Source organism: Myiozetetes cayanensis, unplaced genomic scaffold (assembly GCF_022539395.1).
Source record: "Myiozetetes cayanensis isolate MyiCay16 unplaced genomic scaffold, myiCay2020 scf4, whole genome shotgun sequence".
Classification (NCBI taxonomy): Eukaryota; Metazoa; Chordata; class Aves; order Passeriformes; family Tyrannidae; genus Myiozetetes; species Myiozetetes cayanensis.
Genome location: NW_026087631.1, coordinates 46998009 through 47018350, shown reverse-complemented (window position 1 = coordinate 47018350; position 20342 = coordinate 46998009). Strand labels below are relative to the sequence as shown.

The window sequence follows — 20342 nt, the reverse complement described above, 5'->3', positions numbered from 1 at the left end:
CGCTCCCGCCCGGCCCCGCGGCGCGCGCCGTCATCCCGCCATCGCCAATCAGAGGTGGCGTGGGCTCCTGACGTGCGCCCGCCGCCAGCCAATGGGCGGAGGCGACACGGCCCGTCCCGCATTCAAACGCGGCGCGGGGTCGGCGTGGCCGCGCCGATGGAGCCGCGGCTGGTGGGGCCCGGCCCTTACCGCGCCACACGCCTGGTGAGTGCTCCGCTGCCTGGTGAGTGCCCCCCGGCAGCTCTTCCCCCGCGGCTGCTCCCTCTCCGGTCTTCTGGGTGCCGGCCGCCGCTGCCAGGCTCGCTCCGCGCAGGGCGGGGACTCCCCGTGCTGGCGCCGCGCAGAGCTCGGCGCTGCGGAGCGGGGCGGCAGGTCCAGCCTTTTGTCCCGCCCAAGGGAGGTTAAAGCCGTGTCGGTAGCAGAGCAGGTATATGGGGCTCTAACTATTTCAGCTTCCTAGACCTGTATTTGTTCTCAGGTCTGGACAGTCTAACTCCTGGATTTAGCTTTCAGTGTTCTCTCAAACGCAGATTAACCAAATTAAAGTGTGTAGCTCTGCTTTCGGGTTTTCGAGTTTCTGCTTTCTGATCGCTCTTGCAGAGCCAAAATGTTCCTGGGAGAAGAGTTCCCGTAACGATTTGCTTTGTTCTCCTCCCCCAGTGGAACGAGATAATAGAACTCTTCCGTGCTGGGATGCCCGTACGGAAGCACCGCTATCGTTTCAAAAGCTACGATCGTTGCTTCAGAGCCTCGGAAGCGGTGGATATTTTGCATGAGCTACTCGGCTCTAATCAAAACTTCGGCCCAGAGGTGACTCGCGATCAGACGGTTAAACTGCTTAAAAAGTTCCTGAAAAATCATGTTATCGAAGATATTAAAGGAAGGTGGGGCAAAGAGGACTTCCAAGATGATGGCCATTTGTATCGGTAAGCTTGTATATAGTGATTGAAAAATTTATTTTTTTTTTTCCTGGAAACAAGGTGTAATAACTCTTATTCATGTCTTACAAGTATTTTTGTAGAATGCTTCTGCAAAACTATTGATGTATTCTTCCCCTTCCTTTTAAAGACTTTGTTTTTCTTAGTAATGAGTAACTGTCAAAATTTAATGTTTGGCTTCAGTTTTCTTATCTGTTTTTAAATATTTTTGAAGGTCACTTCTGTTCAATTACATTCTGTAAATGCTAACAAAATCTTTTAGAGTTTCACAAGGTAGAAAGTTCTGATTGCTGTCGGTAGACATCAGGTTTGTTGGTGTTGGAAGAGTGCATATTAAGGTGAGGTAGGTGGAAGTGAAAATGCCATTGTTCATCCACCTCCAGTTGTCCTCCCTCTCCCCGAACTCCATGACTATTTTGGTTGCTGTTTCTACTCCATCTGAGAGAAGAGAAGGGCCTTCTCAGTCTAAGTAATTCATGATGTGACCTATTTTATGCTCCTTAGTTTAGAGATTGAAATTGTCATAGAAGAAACAAAACTTTGGTTGCTTATTTATCCCTGTTTAGCGTCTCAACTGGTGGCTTGTTAACAGAGGAAAAGAATTTTCTTTGTAATAAAAACTTAGCATTACTGGATTCTTTGACCTCTTGTGACCTCAGTTAAGGTTTGGATGTCCAGAAGTTGCGCGTTATGAATTTAAACCGTCTTGTAGTGTCTTGTTCAGTGCAAAAGTAGTATAAAAATTACCATCACCTTAAGTACAGATATGTAACTTTTAGCGTGGTGAGTCTTCTTTTTAGGAAATTTCCTTCTTTTTAGGAAATTTCTTTTTAGGAAATCTTCATGCAAAGCAATAGGGAAAATAAGTTAGCAATAAGCCTATACTTGTTTTAGCTTTTATTGCATACTTAAAATTTACATATTAATTTTTAGATGTTTTCTTAATATCCTCTTTGGGAAAATAAGTAACTCTGAATTCCCACTTGCTATGTATGAAGTTTATTTTTCAGTTTGCACTATTGCTCTTTTGCTTTAGTTTGTGTACAGACTGAACCTAAACTTTTTTACTGTCTGGTCTGTATGCCTATGCTATAAGTGTAGTTGTTCATTACTCTCCTAATTTTATTTATTAACTTGGAATAATTAAAAGGTAAGAGGTTTGTATGCTGAAAATTTTTTTCCTTGGTTATAAACAAGCTTGGGTCAAGGTACTTTCTTCTACTGTCATTGATGTTAGGCTTGTGTCACTTTGGTTATTTACAGTCAGATTGGATCAGATTTGTGTTAAATTTTAGAATTTGTGATTTAAGTGTGAAGGACACATGTATCAAAGGTCTTGTATCTGAAGATATTTTGAGAATCTCACTGAAGGAAATCCCTAGCTAAGTATCTCAATATAGGCTCTGCAGTCTGTGAGTGAATGTGACTGAAGGCTGGGAAAGGATGCTGAGGAAGTATCATGTATGCTTGTTCTTAAATTCTTTGGCTGCCTGCTTATGGCTGCTATGAAAGGGCAAGACATTGTGATAGTTTACCTCGTCATTGACTAGTTCAGATTGGGAAACAGGCAAGGAAGACAAGAAGAGCTGCAGAGGATCTTAGGTCTTTGACCTTAATAAGGTTAAATATAAAGGGGAGGTATTGAGTGGACTTTCTACCTGTTTGAACAAAGTCAGAAAAGGAGTTAGGTTCTGCTGCAGCACATGGTGCTGGGTGAATTGTTGGTTTGGTACATTCCTAGCCCAGTCCAGACATGCCTATTCTAAATGAGAGCACTGCCTGCACAGTTTTTTTTTTGTTGGTATCTCCTTTCTTTTTGGACATGAACTCATGTTAAATGATTTAATATGAGTTTTGGTAACTGCTGGTATTACAATATGTCTCTTTGGTTTGGGTTTGCTGTGTTCATGAGGCTGGGAGATTTTTTGTTTGTTTCATGTTAGCATCCTGACACATTCAAATTATTTTGTTCTTCTATTCATTTGTATTTTCAGGCACGACTTTCCTGAGCTGCAGGCTGTAGAAGTTGGTTGGGTGAAATATTTCTGTTTAATTTTCTGTGTGCTCTGCGTAATGACCTGCTATTGGATAAGCATGTTTTGTTCTTTCTCCACCTCCCATTGAAAAGATAACTGACTAATTGAACTTATTTTTAAATAAAACTGCCTTTCATGCATCTTTAACTGGAGCCAGCTTTCCTCCCACTGGGCTTAGTGCATAAATAAGCTATGTATTTTATGCATGGATATAAGTATTAAAACATGCTTTTTTCCTATTTATGGACCTAAACACTGGTTTTCAAGACCATTTTACTCATGCATTTCATGTCCTGGCAGCTCCCTCTGGTGGGCTTTCCTAATGTTATGTTGAAAATACTATCTTTTTATCTTCACTGTGTTGATACAATTTGTGTTATGAGTCAACTCCACTCACAGTGCTTACTCTGGAAATATTGACATGCTATATACCTCTTCTGTAAATTTGTGTTAATGTGCTGTGACCATACACTGTGGTGCACAGTTGTAATTCATTACCTTCACACATAAATGTGGCTGTGTGCTATTCTTCACTTCATGGATTATGCAAAAGAGATGTTGCTAAATGTTGGTTTGCATGAGAGTATTTGGCAAGTATTAAATATGAAGGTGAGATCTAGTGTGACTTCTGAAAATAGAAAAAACTATGTGTGTTCTGACCTATTGTCTCAGTTTAGTTTACAATAGTGAATAAGAAATTACAGTTTTGGAAGCTGTCAGACTTTAAATTTTTTTTGAATTGCAGCAATTCTATTAAAAGCTAAAGGGTTATTATGCTTGCATTGATAGCCAACTTTTGGAATTCGGCTTTAATACCTGTTATACCATTGGGACCAATGTTGGTTGACCTTGTTCTCTATCCTCTGTTCTGAACACAAAGGATCTCTATTTCCTCTTTGTACAGAGTCCTAAAACTAGTGTTGCTAGCTATAAACCATTCTGATCTTGATGTGTCAAGCTTGGAATGCTCCTCAGCTCTTAGCTTTGAGTACCATTAATGTTTTCATCATAAAATTAGATGGGTTTTCATCGTTCATCCAAAAACTTGTCTTCATCTAGGTCTTGCCGTAATGCTATGTGAAAAAGGGAAATGTGCACCTCCTTTTCCTGCTTGTAATAACTCATTCACAAACTGGTTGTTTGTGAATCAGGGCCACAAGTGGCACAAAGCTAAAAATTGTGAAGAAATGAAGCAGGGAACTGCTGAAAATAGTGTAAGGTAAAGGAAAAAGGCTTGTAGATGGTTAACATCAAACTCTAAGAAATAGTATCTGAAAAATGGTTGAGATCAGTCAACAGCTGAATATCTACCATCTAATCTGATTTACTTTCAAAAGGCAGAGTAAATCTGGCAGGATTAGTATGAGATGTTTGCTGCTACTTCTCAGGGTAAGTCTGACGGAATTGGCATCTCTCCGTGTTGTGTATAGTCTGTTGAAGAGCACTGTGGAAGATGCCAAATGGTCTCAGTATACATGATCAAAACCATCGTGTGTTTAACTCATGCAGAGTAACACTAGTGGACCAACAACACTACAACACAGAACTAAATTAAAAACTTACTGGAACTGCATGAGAGGATGGAGAAACCTGAGGATTTCTTGAGTGTATCTTTCTAGTAGGATACATATGCATGCTATCCAGCAGTGTACAAGCTCTTGTTGCAAAAGACATAACTGTCTTTTACATTCTGATTAAAAGGTGAGTGGGGCTTAAGTAATTTCTTGAAGCATCAAGAATCTCGGCATCTAAGACTTAGGAGTAAAAGTAAACAAGATCAGGTCTGGACCATTCTGAAGATGTGTTTCCATCTAACTGATTTGTCTTTGTGATGTGCTGTCATTAATTCCTTTGTACATGGCTTAGCAGTAATTCGATTCTGATCAAGCTGGATAGTTTGTTTTCCTTGTTTTCTACAAGGGCTGGCTTAGGGCTTATTTCTGCTAATTTCTTCAAGGCACTTCCTGAAATGCCTTAACCAGTGAATTATTTATCTGCACAACAAATGGAAAAAGACTCCAGAGAAGAACTACAGGTTATGGTCTTCACATAGGAAGCATGTAAACACAGAAGAACGTGGTAATGTTGATAAAATTTTGTGTGGACACTTGCATGCACTTTAATTAAATCCACAGCTTTTTCATCAGGATCAGCGTCTTCTAGTTATGACCTGAGTCAGCTATCTGTGCCTAGGCATTTGGTGCTATGTGAGATGCACTGGAATATCAGACATTCACCCAAGGCTCAGCTGTGTCATGGGAAGTACAAAGGACCTGGAGTGTTTGGGAGCAACAGCTCGAGGCCAAACAAGACACCTCACTGTGTTTTACATAGTACTTAACACCAGTCTCTGGGGAACACCAAATGTCCAAGGCATTTGCTGTATTTTTGCATGTGAAGGCCTACTACAGTTTTGCATTGGTAAATATGGTTAAGTTGGTGTTCAGAGGCTTTAAAAATATTCTCTAATTATAGATTTCCTCCTTCCTCACCACTGAAGTCATATCCAAAGAAACCTTCATGTGGAAAGGAAATAATTAAATTTCCAGACTGGAATGAACCGAAGGCTGGCGCTTCTCAAGAATGTATCCCAGTGAAATCCGTCTCAATGGTAAAACACCCAGTTTTCACTTCCCCAGTTTTGCTTTGGAAAGCAGAACTGAACTAATGACCTCTTTGTTGTGGCACAAAATAGTTGATTATAAAATTAAATGCTAAATACTTTTATTTTAAAAATTTTATCAACTCTTACCACCTGGACATGGTAAAAGCCTAGGCTTCTGGAGTTATGTATATTCTAAGTCCTTCCTCCATGTCATATTTTGTGAACTCCTGGGACTTCTTTGATAATTGTTGCCTTTTTATTACTGCTTTTCATTACAGGACACTGACCTTCAATTTCTTGGTGATCCATAGTCTGTTTGGAAAAGTAGCTCCTACCATTTTGCTGGACATGTAGAATTTCTGAATGAATGGTTATTTCATATTTGCAATCCAATTAATTGTGTGCAAATCAAGTGCACTTTTTATGTACAGCAGGTTCCTGAAGAGGAAGAATATGGTCCTAAGAACTTCAATACTAGGTAGAAGATTAAGATAGAAGAATAGGGAGTGCCAAAGACTAGTCAAGAGAATAGAGTATTTTAATTACTGAGCAAATTTCTGCTGAAGTTTTAACATGCTACAGCTTCTAGCTATCTGCTCTAGATTTCCATCCAAGCATCCTGGCCTGATAAGAGTTAGAAAAAGACTGCCTCTATACGTCTGACTCAGATGCAACAGCATGCAGTCTGGCATAGCTCAAAATCTCTTTCATTGGCAAGTTTGGATTAATACAGTGATATTAAATCAGTAAGTAACTGAGGCAGAGGTATAAGCTCCTTTCTGCTGGCTCATTTATAATAAGGTGTATCTTCTACTGAAATGCTGAAGAAAACAGATACCTGAAAATGGTGGCACCTTGGGTTGCTCCAGCATCAATCTGAGCACTTACTGGCTGTGTGGGGATTGATGAGCATGGGTCTGTGCCATGAAATACTGATGTGGAAGACCAGACTCTTAATTTCAGAGGCTGCTGTTTGTTTCAAACTAGCTCTAGATAAAATGTGTCCATGGGCAGGATGAGCTCACTAGCCTTCCAGCGGCCATCCTAGGAGAAGGACAACTCTAATTTCAAACCCAAGTAGATGGAGCTCACTTAGCCCTGTAAGGCCATCCATCCAAGAGAAGGATACTCTAATTAAACCTATATCTCGAAGACTTCTCTGTCATCGTCCAAGCTTGCTAGGCCCTGGCAGATGAACCTCAGGACTAAAGGGTGGGACCAGTTCTGTGCATGCTGAGCCTCACCTAAAAAATCCACTGCACAGTCTTGCAGGATATGTCCACACTTGTAAAGTCCTGTAGTGACAGGTGAGGGATGAAATGGCAGGTGATAAGGTGCACTGGAAGCTGCAGACCCAACCCTGCATGCAGGTGGTTCAGGGCATTGATTGTCTGAGACTGACCCTGGAGATGACAGAAAGAACTGTGTCTTGCTGATATTGCCTAAGGAGTCTTTCCACTGTGCCTTTTGCAACCAGACTTGTTTATCTCACATTTGCATTTTTAGCCATCAGCGCACTTGCAGGAAGTGTGGGCAGAGTCCTTCTCAAATCTTCATTTGCGAAGCCTAGCCATGATAGCTCTAGTCTAGTGTCGTGGAATGACAGATGATTAGCACTTGGAGTAACCAAGTGTATTCCTGGAGTGTATTTTGTGGTTTGGTTGTCATCACAAGTTATACTTTTAATGGACTCTAGCACTGCTCTGTGATACAAATCAAAGAACTGGGAATGACTAGGAGTTTTGTGTTGAAAAGTATGTTGCTGGTACAAACTGTATTGTATGTCCATCCACTGACACCTTAATGACAATCTTCAAGCGTCAAGCTTGGATTGAAGGTTGGGCAAAGGATAGTAGTTTTCTACATTCTCAGCTTTACTTTATTCTGTTGTAATGGTGGACTGAGGAGTGTCTTCAGGTGTAGCTATTTGCTTTTAGTTTCTTCATGTATAAAACCTGATAATGAACTTGATGTTTAACTATGATTGGTATATGCTGAAAAAGAATGAATTGTTTCTAATTCTTTGGTATTTCATCTAATAATTTTCCAATAAAATGGTAGATGAACTGATTTTAATCATGGAGATGACCTGAACACAGGATTAAAGGCCATTGACTCCTGAACTTTAATGGTTATTCTGATACACGTAATTTTTCAGCTTTGGACAAATTAAGGAACTGAGAAACAATGTTTGCATGATTGAGAAAGTGTTTCACACATGTGAAACACAAACACTCACTTGCATCCTGAAGACTTTATTGGAATTTAGGAACTCTTGAAATGCTCTAGCACAATTGTATTATGCTGTTTAATACTTGAAAAGGCACCAGTTAACTAGGAGAGTTTTTTCTGATTTCAGAACTCTGAGATGTGGTACAAGCGACACAGTATAGCTATAGGGGAAGTACCAGCATGCAAACTTGTATTCTGCAGAGAGCTAACACAAACAAATATAGAAGAGATATGGAAATCTATGACTTTGTCACAGTGAGTATACTTGTGAGTCAAGTTGTGGTAACGCTGTGTAGTAGGTAATAGTCTTGCCTGTCTTCTCTGGTAATGCTTGTAATTTCACCCAGTCACTTTTCATCACTGCCTTCAAAGCTATAGAGTCTAGACTATACCACTCTCTACTACTTGTTATTTGGCAAATCAAGTCTGCAAAAAAACTTTATTGTGCTTGGTGCCTTTTGACTTTTTTGTGTTGTGTTATGCTAGTCCTATTGTGTGGGCTTTGTCTTATTTAATCACTTTTTTCTCTGTCTTTCTCTTTTTTTTTCTCTTGTTGCTATGAAGTAGAAACACTTATGTAGGAATGCAACACTATGAAGCCTTTCAATCCCAAGTCCAATACTTTGTATGAGATAAATAGAGTAACTACTTGAGTACTGAAGGCTTTGAGAGTCAGATATTCTTTTCTATATTCAAAAGGAATATACCATGCAGTTAAAGTCATTGTTTAAGACAGTTTATACAGGGGTAAAAAATAATATACATTAGCTAATATTACAGCACAGTTGAGGCCTTACTAATGATTACTTTAATATAAACCTAGCACATTATGTACATGTAATAAACTCAATGCTGAGGCAAGTAGCTTTGGTGACAGCACGATTGGCAGCATGTTCTTTAGTGCATGTGCACTGCCAGGTTCCCTCAAACAAGGAGATTGCAGCGGAGTGGAGAGGCCCTCTGGTCTCTGCCTGCAGCTCACATGGTAGTGGCTGATGGGACCTCGGCGACAGGGCCAGGGACAAGGCCGAGCCCCTCCTTCACACAGTGACCCCTATGGAACACTAGCAAACAGGGTTGGCACAGCAGTTTGTGTGGAAGGGTCCTGAAACCCTGCTAGCTTGACCAGGGAGCAATGGTATTAGCCTGACAAAAAGTCATGGCCTCTCTAAATCTGATGATGGACCCCTGGGATCCCCAGAGGTCTGTGTTGGAAGGCTGTGACTGTGAGAAATGGGAGACTCACAGTTGACCCTGAACTTGTTTGAAACTTGCTACTCCAGCTGGATGCGCTTAAATCTATGGAGCCTAGTGGAATTCATCCCAGAGTACTGAAAGAGCTGGATGATGTCATTGCAGATCTCTCTCCATTACTTTCAACTGACTTGGTAGCCCAGAGAAGTCCCAGCTGATTGGAAGCTGGCAAGTATTTTCCCAAGTTTTAAGAAGGCTAAGAATGAAGACCCTGGTAGTTACAGTCTTGTCAGTCTCACTTCAGTACCTGGAAAAATAATGGAAAAGGTTATTTTGGGAGTTAATGAAAAAATGTTTGAGAGATAACGCAGTCATTGATCAAAGCCAGCATAATTTCAGTAGGGAAAAGTCCTGCTTAATCAATTCAATTTCCTTTTATGACAAGGTCACCCTTGACCAAGGGACAGAGGAAAACCGATACATGTGGGTTTTTTGGATTTTGGCAAAGCTTTTGATACTGTCTCTTGCAGTATCCTTCCAAGTAAACTGTCAGCATGCATAGGGAATGTCCAGAGAAGGGCACCTAAGATGATGAAAGGTCTTGAAGGCAGAATTTAGGAGGAGAGATTTAGGTCACTTAGTCTGTTCAACTTTGAGCAGGCTGGGGGGTGACCTCATTGTAGTCTACAAATGCAAGGGAGGCAGAGATGCAGATGATCTTTGATGACCAGCAGTAGGACACAAGGACATGGAATCAGACTGTGTCAGGGAACTTCAGACTCCACATTAGGAGATGGTTCTTCACTGAGAGGGTGATTGGGCACTGGAGCGTGCTCCCCAGAAGTTAACACTGCACCAAGCCTGACAAAGTTCAAGTGTTTAGACAATGCTCTCAGGCACATGGTGTGATTTTTGGGGTTGTGGTATGCAAACCAGGAGTTGAAGTCTTTGTGGGTTCCTTCTTGCTCAGGATATTCTGTGAATCTAGGGAGTCCTGTGAGGAGCAGGGGTTGCATTCAATGATCCTTATGGGTCCTGTCCAACTGGAGATATTCTCTATGAATTAGAGGCCTCCTTTGTTTCAGAATTGTATCCGAATACTTTATGTTCACTTTTTCCTGATTAGATGATGTGTGAACTATGTGTTTGTGTTTTTATAGGTTACAAAGGGTCTTGGGTTTGGATTCTCTGGATGAAGTGTTAAATGCAAGACTCGTGAATTCAAAACATATATTTCAAAATGTATACAATGTTAATAAACAAGGCATTGTCACTTTAGAAGACAAATCAAGTGAGTATTTTAGAAGTTTTCGTCTCAATTTTTTATATTGTAGTTTACTAGTATTAAGTATTAGTTCTAATTTATACTAGCCTGTAGCATCTTTATACTTGTATGATCACATCGGTGCTAGAGTTTTTATAAAGTAGAAGGCCATTGTTCGTCTCTGACATCCCATTTGTAAAAGTTAGTGCCTGGTGGTCTAGTGGTAGGGGCGCGGCGCTGTCACCGCTGAGGCCCGGGTTCGATTCCCGGTCAGGGACACTCCCCGGGCAGGTGGGGCTCGTTAGCCCTTAAAGGTAACCCATCTACGTCCTAAGGACCTCGCTGCCACCGTCCAAGCTCGCTTGGCCCCGGCAGATGAACCTCAGGATTAAAGGGTGGGCTCAGTTCCGCGCACACTGTGTCTCACCTAAAAAATCCAATGCGCAGGCTGGAAGGTGTAGAGACCTTCCCTGGATCTTCGCTCGCGAAGACTGGCCATTATTATATTACTCTCTTAAACATATTCCAGCTTTAGGGTTGAAAAACGAAGATGAAACAGCAGCAAATTTTTACCATTTATAAAGATAGGGATTTTGTTCACTTCAAGGTAGCTTTCTCAACCCTGCCCTTTTGACTACCTGAACTGGAGTGTTTACATGAGGAAAAAATGTATTAAAAATTGGGAAAGAGCCAAACTGTACACCAAGAGATGCTTAAAAAATTTTGAGTTTTCAGTCAATGTATTTTGGAGATAGCATCATGTTTAGAATTACTTTGAATATAAGGGAGAAAATACAGCATCTTTGCTGATCTGACGTATCATAGTGTTATTACCACCATGGTTATCACAAGTTTTAGTAGAGAAGAATGATATTGAAACCTGTTTTGATTATGAATGAAACATCCTTCAGAATATGTATGTGTTCATTTTAAAGCTAGTTGGAGCACCTCTAAGTATTCAGCCTTGTAGAAATGACAGAACTGAATATACAAGTGCTTTTCATCATCTTCAGTACAAAGTAAACACTTCACTGTATTGCACTGGTGAAGATGTAGCTGGAATTAGTTTGATTTTTTTTTAGAGTGGGTTAAGGATTTGTGATATGATCCATTTTGCTGATTGAGTTGCAAGAATAGAATGCATAAGTGGTTGACAGGGAATACTGAAGATACTGAAGCATAGATGTAATTCGAGTTAGATCCTACATTAAAGTATAGCCTGGCTTTGGAATCAGTTCATTTACTATACAGGAAGAACGTCATAGTGTTTTCAGCCGTACTTTTATCTTGCAGTTAGATATTTTTCTAATTTTTTTTCCTCCTTTTAATTTCTGTCTATTTCTTCCCCATGCAGAGGAACTACCTCACTGGATATTATCCGCAATGAAATGTCTAGCAAATTGTAAGTAATTCAGGAGGGGGGAAAAATACCCCAGGAACAGCCCACCCCCATAAAAATCAATTGAATTGACTGTACCTTTACTGCTTTATCAAATCCTGTTTATAGTCACCTTCACTATTTTTTGTAAAAATCGCCTAAACAAAGTTGGAAAACAGCATGTATTCTCCTTCCAGTGCAGCTTATTTCAATGAAGTATATAAAGGTTTAAGTATTCTGTTCATGTTTTTCCTCCACTATGTGTCTTCACTAGACCTGTTGGGAATAGATCAATTCAGTAGATCAATAAAATTTCACTTATTTTGAAGAATGAATATTTTCTTCCTTTTTTTTTTTTTTCCCTCTAATGGTACATTTTCATGAACTGGATTAGAAAATACTGATTTGGTTGGTGGCTTAAAATCACTGTTCTCTCTCATTTTTTCCTCCCCCTTTTTTTTTTCTCTTTGTAGGGCCCAGCTGCTCAGATTTGAAGCAACCTACATATGCAGGCTTTGAAAAAGATGTTTTCAAAACTATAGTTGACTACTTTGACCAGATGAAAGAACCTCTTCTCACATTTCATTTTTTTGATGTTTTTGTTAGTGTGTTGGGTAAGTAGTTTGGGATATAATGAAAAAAATATTCTTTAGAATTAATTTCATGGAGTTAACTTACCACAACTAAATAGTATCACAGCTGAATTCTTTAGGATTTCTCCTTTGTATTCTACATAGAAAACTGTTTAATATTTAAATTTATTTCATATCACAAGGTGGTTTTATCTTTGTATCCTTTTGATCACAGTAGTTCAGAAGTCTTCCATTGCTTGTCTTTATAATTTTGAAATGCCTCTGTTCATTACTCAGCATCTAACACATGGATTTTAACAGATTTTTCTTTTTTTACAGATGTTTAAGTGTCTTAAAAACTCTCATAAGCTTTTAGAAATTGCTTGACTGAAGTCTAGATTAGAAAGGATTAGGGCTATAAGCACTGTTTTTAACCCTGGAAATACGACATTTGAAGGAAATCAAAATCCTTCATTGCTTAAATTTAGGAATTGCAATAACTAATCTACTGCTTCAAAGAAGCAGTAGTTTCATTATTAACTGTAACTTTTCAGTAGTTCACACTATATTAAATTCACCTATTCTGGTCCTATAGATGGCCTACTGAAAGACAGTAAAAGGGAAAATATTTGATTACATTTTATGAGTGCATTTCAGAAAAAAAAAGAGTTGGAAAGTAAGCATACTTTGTGTCATGTCAGTTGTTTGAGCTTCTTTCAGTGTGAACAACATTGCTTTTAGTAAACTGTTGTGATGAAAAAGGAATTCAGAATAACACTTCTTTTTTTGGAATTTAGTACTTTTATACTTCATTAATTGACAATCTTTCTTCATTCCGAATATAGTTCCATTTCTGTCTTCTTTTTCTTAGACAACAAATATTCTTGATAATATTATTAAAAATTATTCCTCTCCTTTCATATTCTATTTCTGTTTGCTTTTCTATTGTTTTTTATATCTCTCAGGTTTTAGGAGTTTTATTTCCCAGAATTTCCCAGATGTAAAATTAGGAGAAATATTTCATACCAATGTGCATATGGTAATCAATGAAAACTGTGCAATGTTAAGAAAATCAAAAATTATTTTGTGATCTCTTTCACAAAAGGATGAGGTGATAATATGGAATCACTGTCGCGGTCGAGGCCGAGGGCGACATAGGTTTCAGGATACCAGCAGCTTTTATTGCAACAGTGCAGCTACCTTTATACAGTTCTAGGGTGACACATGTACACACAGCATTGGTTTAGCACTTCATAACAACTCATGATTGGACACACAGCCACATGTCCTAACACAATAGGCAGACATTCCTAACAGGAAACCCACTCTGTGTTACAGTCCCCACTGTCCGTGGTTAACCCTCTGCCAGGTGTAAGAAGTTCCATCTGCAGTATTTCAGCTTACAGAGAGCCCAGAACCAGCTGGGCTCCCCAACATCATACCTTCTAAACATATCCACTAGTATGCTTGTTAAATTTTCTTTGAAATTAGAAAAGGCTTTACTTTGAAAAATAACTACCATACTTTACCAGTCTGCTTGGAACACTGTCTCTAAGTACTGCCCTACTTACTACTGTACATTTCTTTTTTAATAAGAATTCCACTTTTCACACAGTGTGGAATTGACCAAAATGGTTGATGAGGGGATAGTAGTGGTGGGTACTGTTTGTGTTGAGAGTAGTAAAGCTTTCAACACTGTCTTTCATCACATCCTTATAGGTAACCTCAGGAAGTACAGGCTGAAAAAGTGGGTAGTGAGGTAAACTCAGAAATCAGTGGAGTTGCTGCACTCAGAGGGTTATGATTAGTGGGCCAAAGTTCAGCTGGGTGTCCCTTAGTGGTGAGTACCCCAGGACTGATAACGGGCTGGTAGTGGTTAACACTTCATTAATGACCTGGGTGATGGGGCATTCTGTCATAAACAGAGTGCCCTAACTAAGCATGCAAATAATGCAAAATGGGGAAAAGTGGCTAAATGCAGCAGAGAGGTGTGTTGCTGTTCAGAGAGACCTTGACTTACTAGAGAAATAGGTAAACAGGAATTTCATAAAGCTAAAGAAAAAGGGAATTACCAAGCCCTCTCCTGGGGAGGAAAAAGTCCATGCACCAGTGAATGCCTGGGAGGGGGTGTACTGATTTGAAAGAAGCTTTGCTGAGAAGTCCTTGGAAGTCCTGGTGGGCACTAATGTGACCGTGAGCCAGGAGTGTGTCCTTGAAGCAAAGAATATCAGCAGCATTCATAACTGCATTAAGAGCACTGCCAGCGGGTTGAGGGAGATATTTCCTCAGCACTAGTCATCAAGTCCAGTAAACACCGCAAAAATTAAGTCTTGGAATGTGTACCATATAGGAAGAGGCTGAGAGCAGGGACTGTTTGGCCTGAAGAGGAGAAGGCTCAGAGAGAATCTTACTAATGTGTATAAAAAATTGATGTAGGTGGAGTAAAGAAGAAGGAGCCGTATCAGTGATACCCAATGACAGGGCAAGAGACAATGGGCAGGAACAGAAGTGCAGGAAACCTCTTTCATATAAAGGAAAATAACATTTTAAGTGGGAAGTGGTCAAACAGTGAAAGTGGTTGACCAGAGAGACTGTGGAATCTCCATCTTTGAAGGTATTCAAAAGCTGGCAGGGTATAGTTTTAGGCATCTTGCTGTAGATGAACCTGCTTTGAGCATAGGAAGAGGTCTATGTATTCTCTCTCTTTTCCAACCTCTATAATCTTTTGGGGGAAAAAAGTCGCTATTTGTTTTCTTCTTTTTTTAATAGAATTTATTATTAGATGTCAGTCATGCAGGTATTTTGCTTCCTGACTTTTGTTCTCATATTAGTGCTGTTGAGGCAAATTTTTTCTTTGCAGAGCCTTATAAACTCAAAATGGAGTGACATTTTGGTGGTGAGACCTCTACAGATTAGATCTAAACTATTATCAGATTCTACTGTGCATGTCCAGTCTTCAAATATCTCTACCGTGCTCACAGAAGTGTTTTCTCAAGAGTCTATAAGCAGAGTGAGGCACCAATTTAACCCCTACTGGGTGAGGGATATGTTGGTATTGTCATAGCTGTCACTGATGCATAAGCACATTATGTTTCTCTGATTGTTGCCACAGACTTAACATTTTAATGTGATTGCTACACCTATGCATACCTTCTCAGTTATGTTTAAAGCTGAGGGTAATAAAAGTGCAAAGGATTAATCACAACATTGTAATTTTTCATGCATCCTAATATCAAGAATTGTTGGTTATGGTTATTAATATTTTCCACTGCATCAGAAGGAAATCTAAATACTTAAACAAGCCACCCAGTTCTAGTCCAAATCTAGGAATATATTCCTAATCTCTTTGGTAACTGAAGTTCTAAGGCAGTCTTGAATGAGTAAGAAAGGAGTTTGGGGAGTTTGATATAGAAATGTTGTGTTAAATGTTATGGAAATACATAACTGAGAAATGTTACCCTACCTTCTGATCTCATGTAAACCAGGACTGCTGCAAAAACACAGCAAGGCTGTAGAAGCTCTTCAGATATGTTGTCTCCTGCTGCCACCAGAAAATCGAAAAAGACTACAGCTGTTGGTGAGAATGATGGCAAGAATTAGCCTTAACAAGGATTTGCCACCTCTTTCTGAATCAGTGAGGACCAGAACTTTGGTATGTATTAATGTGAGGCAAAAGATCGAGGACAAGGCTTTTGGAGTAGCACAGGTTGAAGATTCTTACTGGAGAGTGTATGCATAATACACTTTCCTTGTTTGAAGAGTGGTTTGTCTATGTATTCTAGCTATGTGGAAAGCTAATCTGAGTTTGAATAAAATGGAATCTCCTTGTGATTTGTGAGCACACAAAGAACTTGCTTAGAATTTAGAAGTTCCCTATCTTTTAAAGTTAAATCCCCACTGACTTCTCTATTCAGTAGAAAAACCCAAACAAACAAATAAACGACACCCAATCAAATAAGCAAAATCAACAACAAAAAAACACCAACCAAACAAAAAAAAAACAACAGAGGAGGTCTCTGGTGTTCTTTATCATAGCAGTGTGATTGAAAAACACTTCCCGTTTCAGTCAAGGTTAGAAATATATAGCTTAATGTTTTGATTTATCTGTTTAAAAAAATCCTACTGGTTTATTTCAATAGTAATTTTTTTCCACCACAAAAGTCTCTGAAAATAATTTTAATCAGATTTTGACAAAGCTCTATTTTTTTGCTAATGTTTTTTTCTTAACAATTCCAGCTGGCTAAGAGTGTATTTATTTTGGTTAATTTTAAAGCCTTTGAAAATTAAGTGCAATGGAGAACTAAGCTGTAGACCCTTTCTGTAAAAATTCTATAGTAATGGGCGTAAATCTAAATTTGTTCCACAGCAGTTAAGATTTTAATTAACTATGCATAGCACTTAATTAAAATAATTATATTTTTGACTGCTAAAGTTATAATTTAATTAACTGTAAATGGTCTTTTATTTAAATAGTCATGTTATAATCTAAAAGTTATTTTTAGAAGTGAATCCTTACAGTCCAAGTATTTTGTACTAGGTTTTAATTCTTCTGCATCATCTATGGTACATGACAGAAATCTTTATTACCTATGCTTTTAACGTTAGGAGTGACCAGTGCAGAAACAGAAAACTCTTGTAACTTAATGCTTGAGCACAAGATTACATGAAGTGAACTGGACCTGAAATTTGGTTTGATAATTTCGAAATAGTGGTATTCAGTTTTCCCTCTCATGCTTAACTTCTATGAAAGTTCTGTGTTATATTAAAAAAATCTCTAAATACTTATTCTCTGTTTAACTGTAAAGAGCCATGTGAAATGGCTATTTGACAAAGTCTTGAGACTAAAATGGAATTCGTCTATTCTAAGTCTAAAGTCAGAACCGGGTTATCTATATGATGCAGGAGTAATCTCAGTCCACCACTAACATAATGTCACTGTACGTAACAAATTGGGTTTTTTAATATATTAATATGTTGGAGGTACAGTAAGTATTGTGATATTAAAATATTTATTCTACAAAGTCACTTTAAATGTAGCCTCTTTCCCTACTCCTTGATACCAATCAGAAAAATACATAATAATGATGTTGCTTTTTTTCACAGATGGTTCAGGCTTTTTCCCATTGTATTCTCTGCTCAAATGATGAAATAGATTTGGATGAACTGCTTGCTGCTAAACTAGTATCTTTCCTCATGGATAATTATCAAGAGATCTTAAGTGTTCCTTCTGCTTTAAAATCTTCTATAGAGGATCATGTTGTACATCTCCAGAGAGTCCAAGTAAGTCTCTAGAGAAAAAAACTCTTATGTCTGTGTTTCTAGGAAAAATTTATACTTTGTTCTCTGAAATTCAAAAGTTCTTAAAACACTTTGTTCTGTCCCTGTTAGCTTATGAAGAGCTAACTACTTTTGACTACTGGTATTCAACCTTAACTATGTGTTCACACTCAACTAAGCAAATCTTAAATGGTTTAGAGACAAGAACTTTAAATTATGTTTTCCTGGTAATCAGCACTATTTTCTCCATGGAATGGGTAAACTATGTGATAGTGAGGAAAATTGTGAATTATAAAGAGTTTCCATTAATGTTGTGACTTTTTTTTTTAGAGCCATCCTTACTTTATCATTTTTTTATAACTTTCTGTTTTCTGATACCATATTTTGTTTTGTTCAAAGCTGGCTTTTAGATCCTCTATCTTTATTTTCTACTGAAAAAGTAACTTTAAAATTATTTCAAGAGTTGAACAGTCTTCCTTTTTGTCATGTTTTTTCAAATTCCTTGAACTCACTAGATTAGTACAAGAGATAGAAAGTACAGTTTAGGGTCTGTATACCATATCTTCTTTACTTAATGTTTCTGGGTGGTCAATTAATTAAACCAGTTTTTGCTAATTCTTTGCAGAAAACATAGCTGCTCTTTTTTTTACTATTTCTTCAGATAAAATGTGCTAGAGATGATACTGATGCAACACTTCCTCCTCCACCATTTTGTCACCAAATCAGTACAGATGAATGTGAATACCAAAGGGCAACTGGCTCTCAAGAACCACTGGCAGCTTTGTTGGAAGAAATTGTCATGAATAAAGAAATATCTGTGAAGGATAAAAAGAAGAAGCTCAAGCAAGTAAATAAAAATTGCTCTATAATCTTTAATTTGAACTTAAAAGATTTTATCCAGTCTTTTATCTAGACATATATTCTTGTACAGAAATACTAAAATGTAAAATAGTGCATATGCTTGGGGATATCAAATTTATAATAATTTAGAACCAGGGTACTGTGATGAATCAATCCATATGAGAAAATTAGGTGATATTTTCTATATATATAAATATAGAGAGGCCATTAGAGAAATAATTTTCCTGATCCAGAAGTGAAGGTTGCACTTTCGTAGTTCATTTTACAAGCTGGTCAGATTCTTAATTTGAATTAATGTACTTTTCTAGTTTCAGAAATCTTACCCTGAAGTCTATAGAGTACGATTTCCTACATCTGGAACTGAAGCAGTGCTATTTCCTGAAAAAACTAAACTGAAACCACCAGTCCTGATGTCGGCCTTAAAAAAGCCTTTTCAACCATTTCACAGAACCAGAAGCTTTCGGATGTAAATGGTTTTAAATATATCAACAAACTGAGACAGAACATTTTATCAATGGATCTTATGCAAAAGAAGCCTGAGCATCATGCAGCTACTCAAAAAACTACTGGGGATACTACTGAGATTGTAGAAAAGGTTGAAAGAAGAGGAAAGTTTTGAGGGGGTAGAAATATGAGCCATTATATTGAAATGGGCTGCCCAGAGAGGTGGTGGATTCACCATCCCTGGAGGTTTTTAAGATGAGACTGGATGTGGCACTGAGCGCCATGATCTAGTAACCACAGCAGTGTTGGATCAAGGGTTGGACTTAATGATCTTGGAGGTGTTTTCCAACATAGTCGATTCTTTGATTATCAGTATTTTTGTAATTATTAGTTTTCTAAATCTCTGTTATTTTAAAATAAGCAAACAAACAAAACCCAGCAGCAACAAAAAAAACAACACAAAAACCCCACAAACAAACAAACAAACAAAACCCACGAAGAACCCTACCACACACTCAAGGGGATTATTCTAAATGGGTGATAATACACTCTTACTGTGGTTTGATTTACCCATCATTTCAAGGTGTAAACATATTTGTGTGCAATGTATTGTTGGTAACTAGTCAGTGGATTTTTTTTTTATCTGAAAAATGAGTCTCTTGCATAAACTAGACAATGTTTGTGCACATATAGCTTGACGAATTAACTTGGTGTAAATGCTTGAGTAAATATGGAACACTGGATTTTGATTTGCTGTTTGTGAGAGACTGAAATATTAAAGGTTAATGACTCAAATTATTGGCCATTTGTAAAAGCAATGTGCTTTGCTGTAGGCCAGGTTTGCACCCTCAGCTGAGAGGATGTGGAGAGTTTTGAGTGTGTGGTGGCAAAACCCCTGATCTGCATAAGGACAACCCAGGTGCAGAGTGGGTGAGCACCCACCACCAGAGGATGACCACAACAAACTGACTTCTGTTTAGCAACAAGCTGGGTTTTGAGGCAGATAAGGGAAGAATCCTATAAGAAGCAGGTCCCGTGAGGTGTGATAATGCTTTTTACTGTGTCAGTTGCAACAACTGGCTCAGGTATAAAATTCTCCATCCCTGGAGAGGTACTGGGACATTCACATGTAGGCCTGAGGGTATTAATTCCTTCTGTTAAGGTGTAATTGGTTTGAGAAGCAGTAATCATGTCTTAGAAGGGGTCATAAACCATCAAAGACCCCCAGACTGCTCCCAGACTCATTTCTGGGGCTTTCTACAAGGGGACTGTGCATGATCTACAGTGTTAAAACAGACAGTGTAAAACTTCCCCTACAGGGGAGGTACCTGGATGTCCCCACCTGAACCTGAATGTTTATGAATGCATTGAACTTTATGTTTCATGGGCTTCCCCCACCCCTTATGGATCAAGTTTGCAACCATCACTTCGACCAACAGACATGCAGATTGCAATCAAGTCTTGTTGGGTGGTGATATCTTTCATTTCCACTATCTACTCTTATCCTTTGTTTCTCTTTCTTGTATCTTTTCTTGAGTGTT

General features: G+C 38.5%; 1 protein-coding gene across 2 annotated transcripts; it reads left to right on the top strand.

Annotated features, from left to right (window-relative positions):
- Positions 1-156: 156 nt before the first annotated feature.
- On the top strand, positions 157-18827 carry DEPDC1B (DEP domain containing 1B). Of its 2 annotated transcripts, XM_050330084.1 has the most exons (11): positions 157-204; positions 661-926; positions 5450-5585; positions 7939-8066; positions 10166-10296; positions 11624-11671; positions 12121-12261; positions 15705-15871; positions 17323-17499; positions 18158-18343; positions 18666-18827. In XM_050330084.1, exons 1-11 carry the CDS (start codon positions 157-159, stop codon positions 18825-18827), a joined length of 1590 nt encoding a protein of 529 aa, XP_050186041.1. The 2 variants fall into 2 exon arrangements, with proteins under 2 accessions (XP_050186041.1, XP_050186042.1); XM_050330085.1 differs by lacking the exon at positions 18158-18343.
- Positions 18828-20342: the final 1515 nt, after the last annotated feature.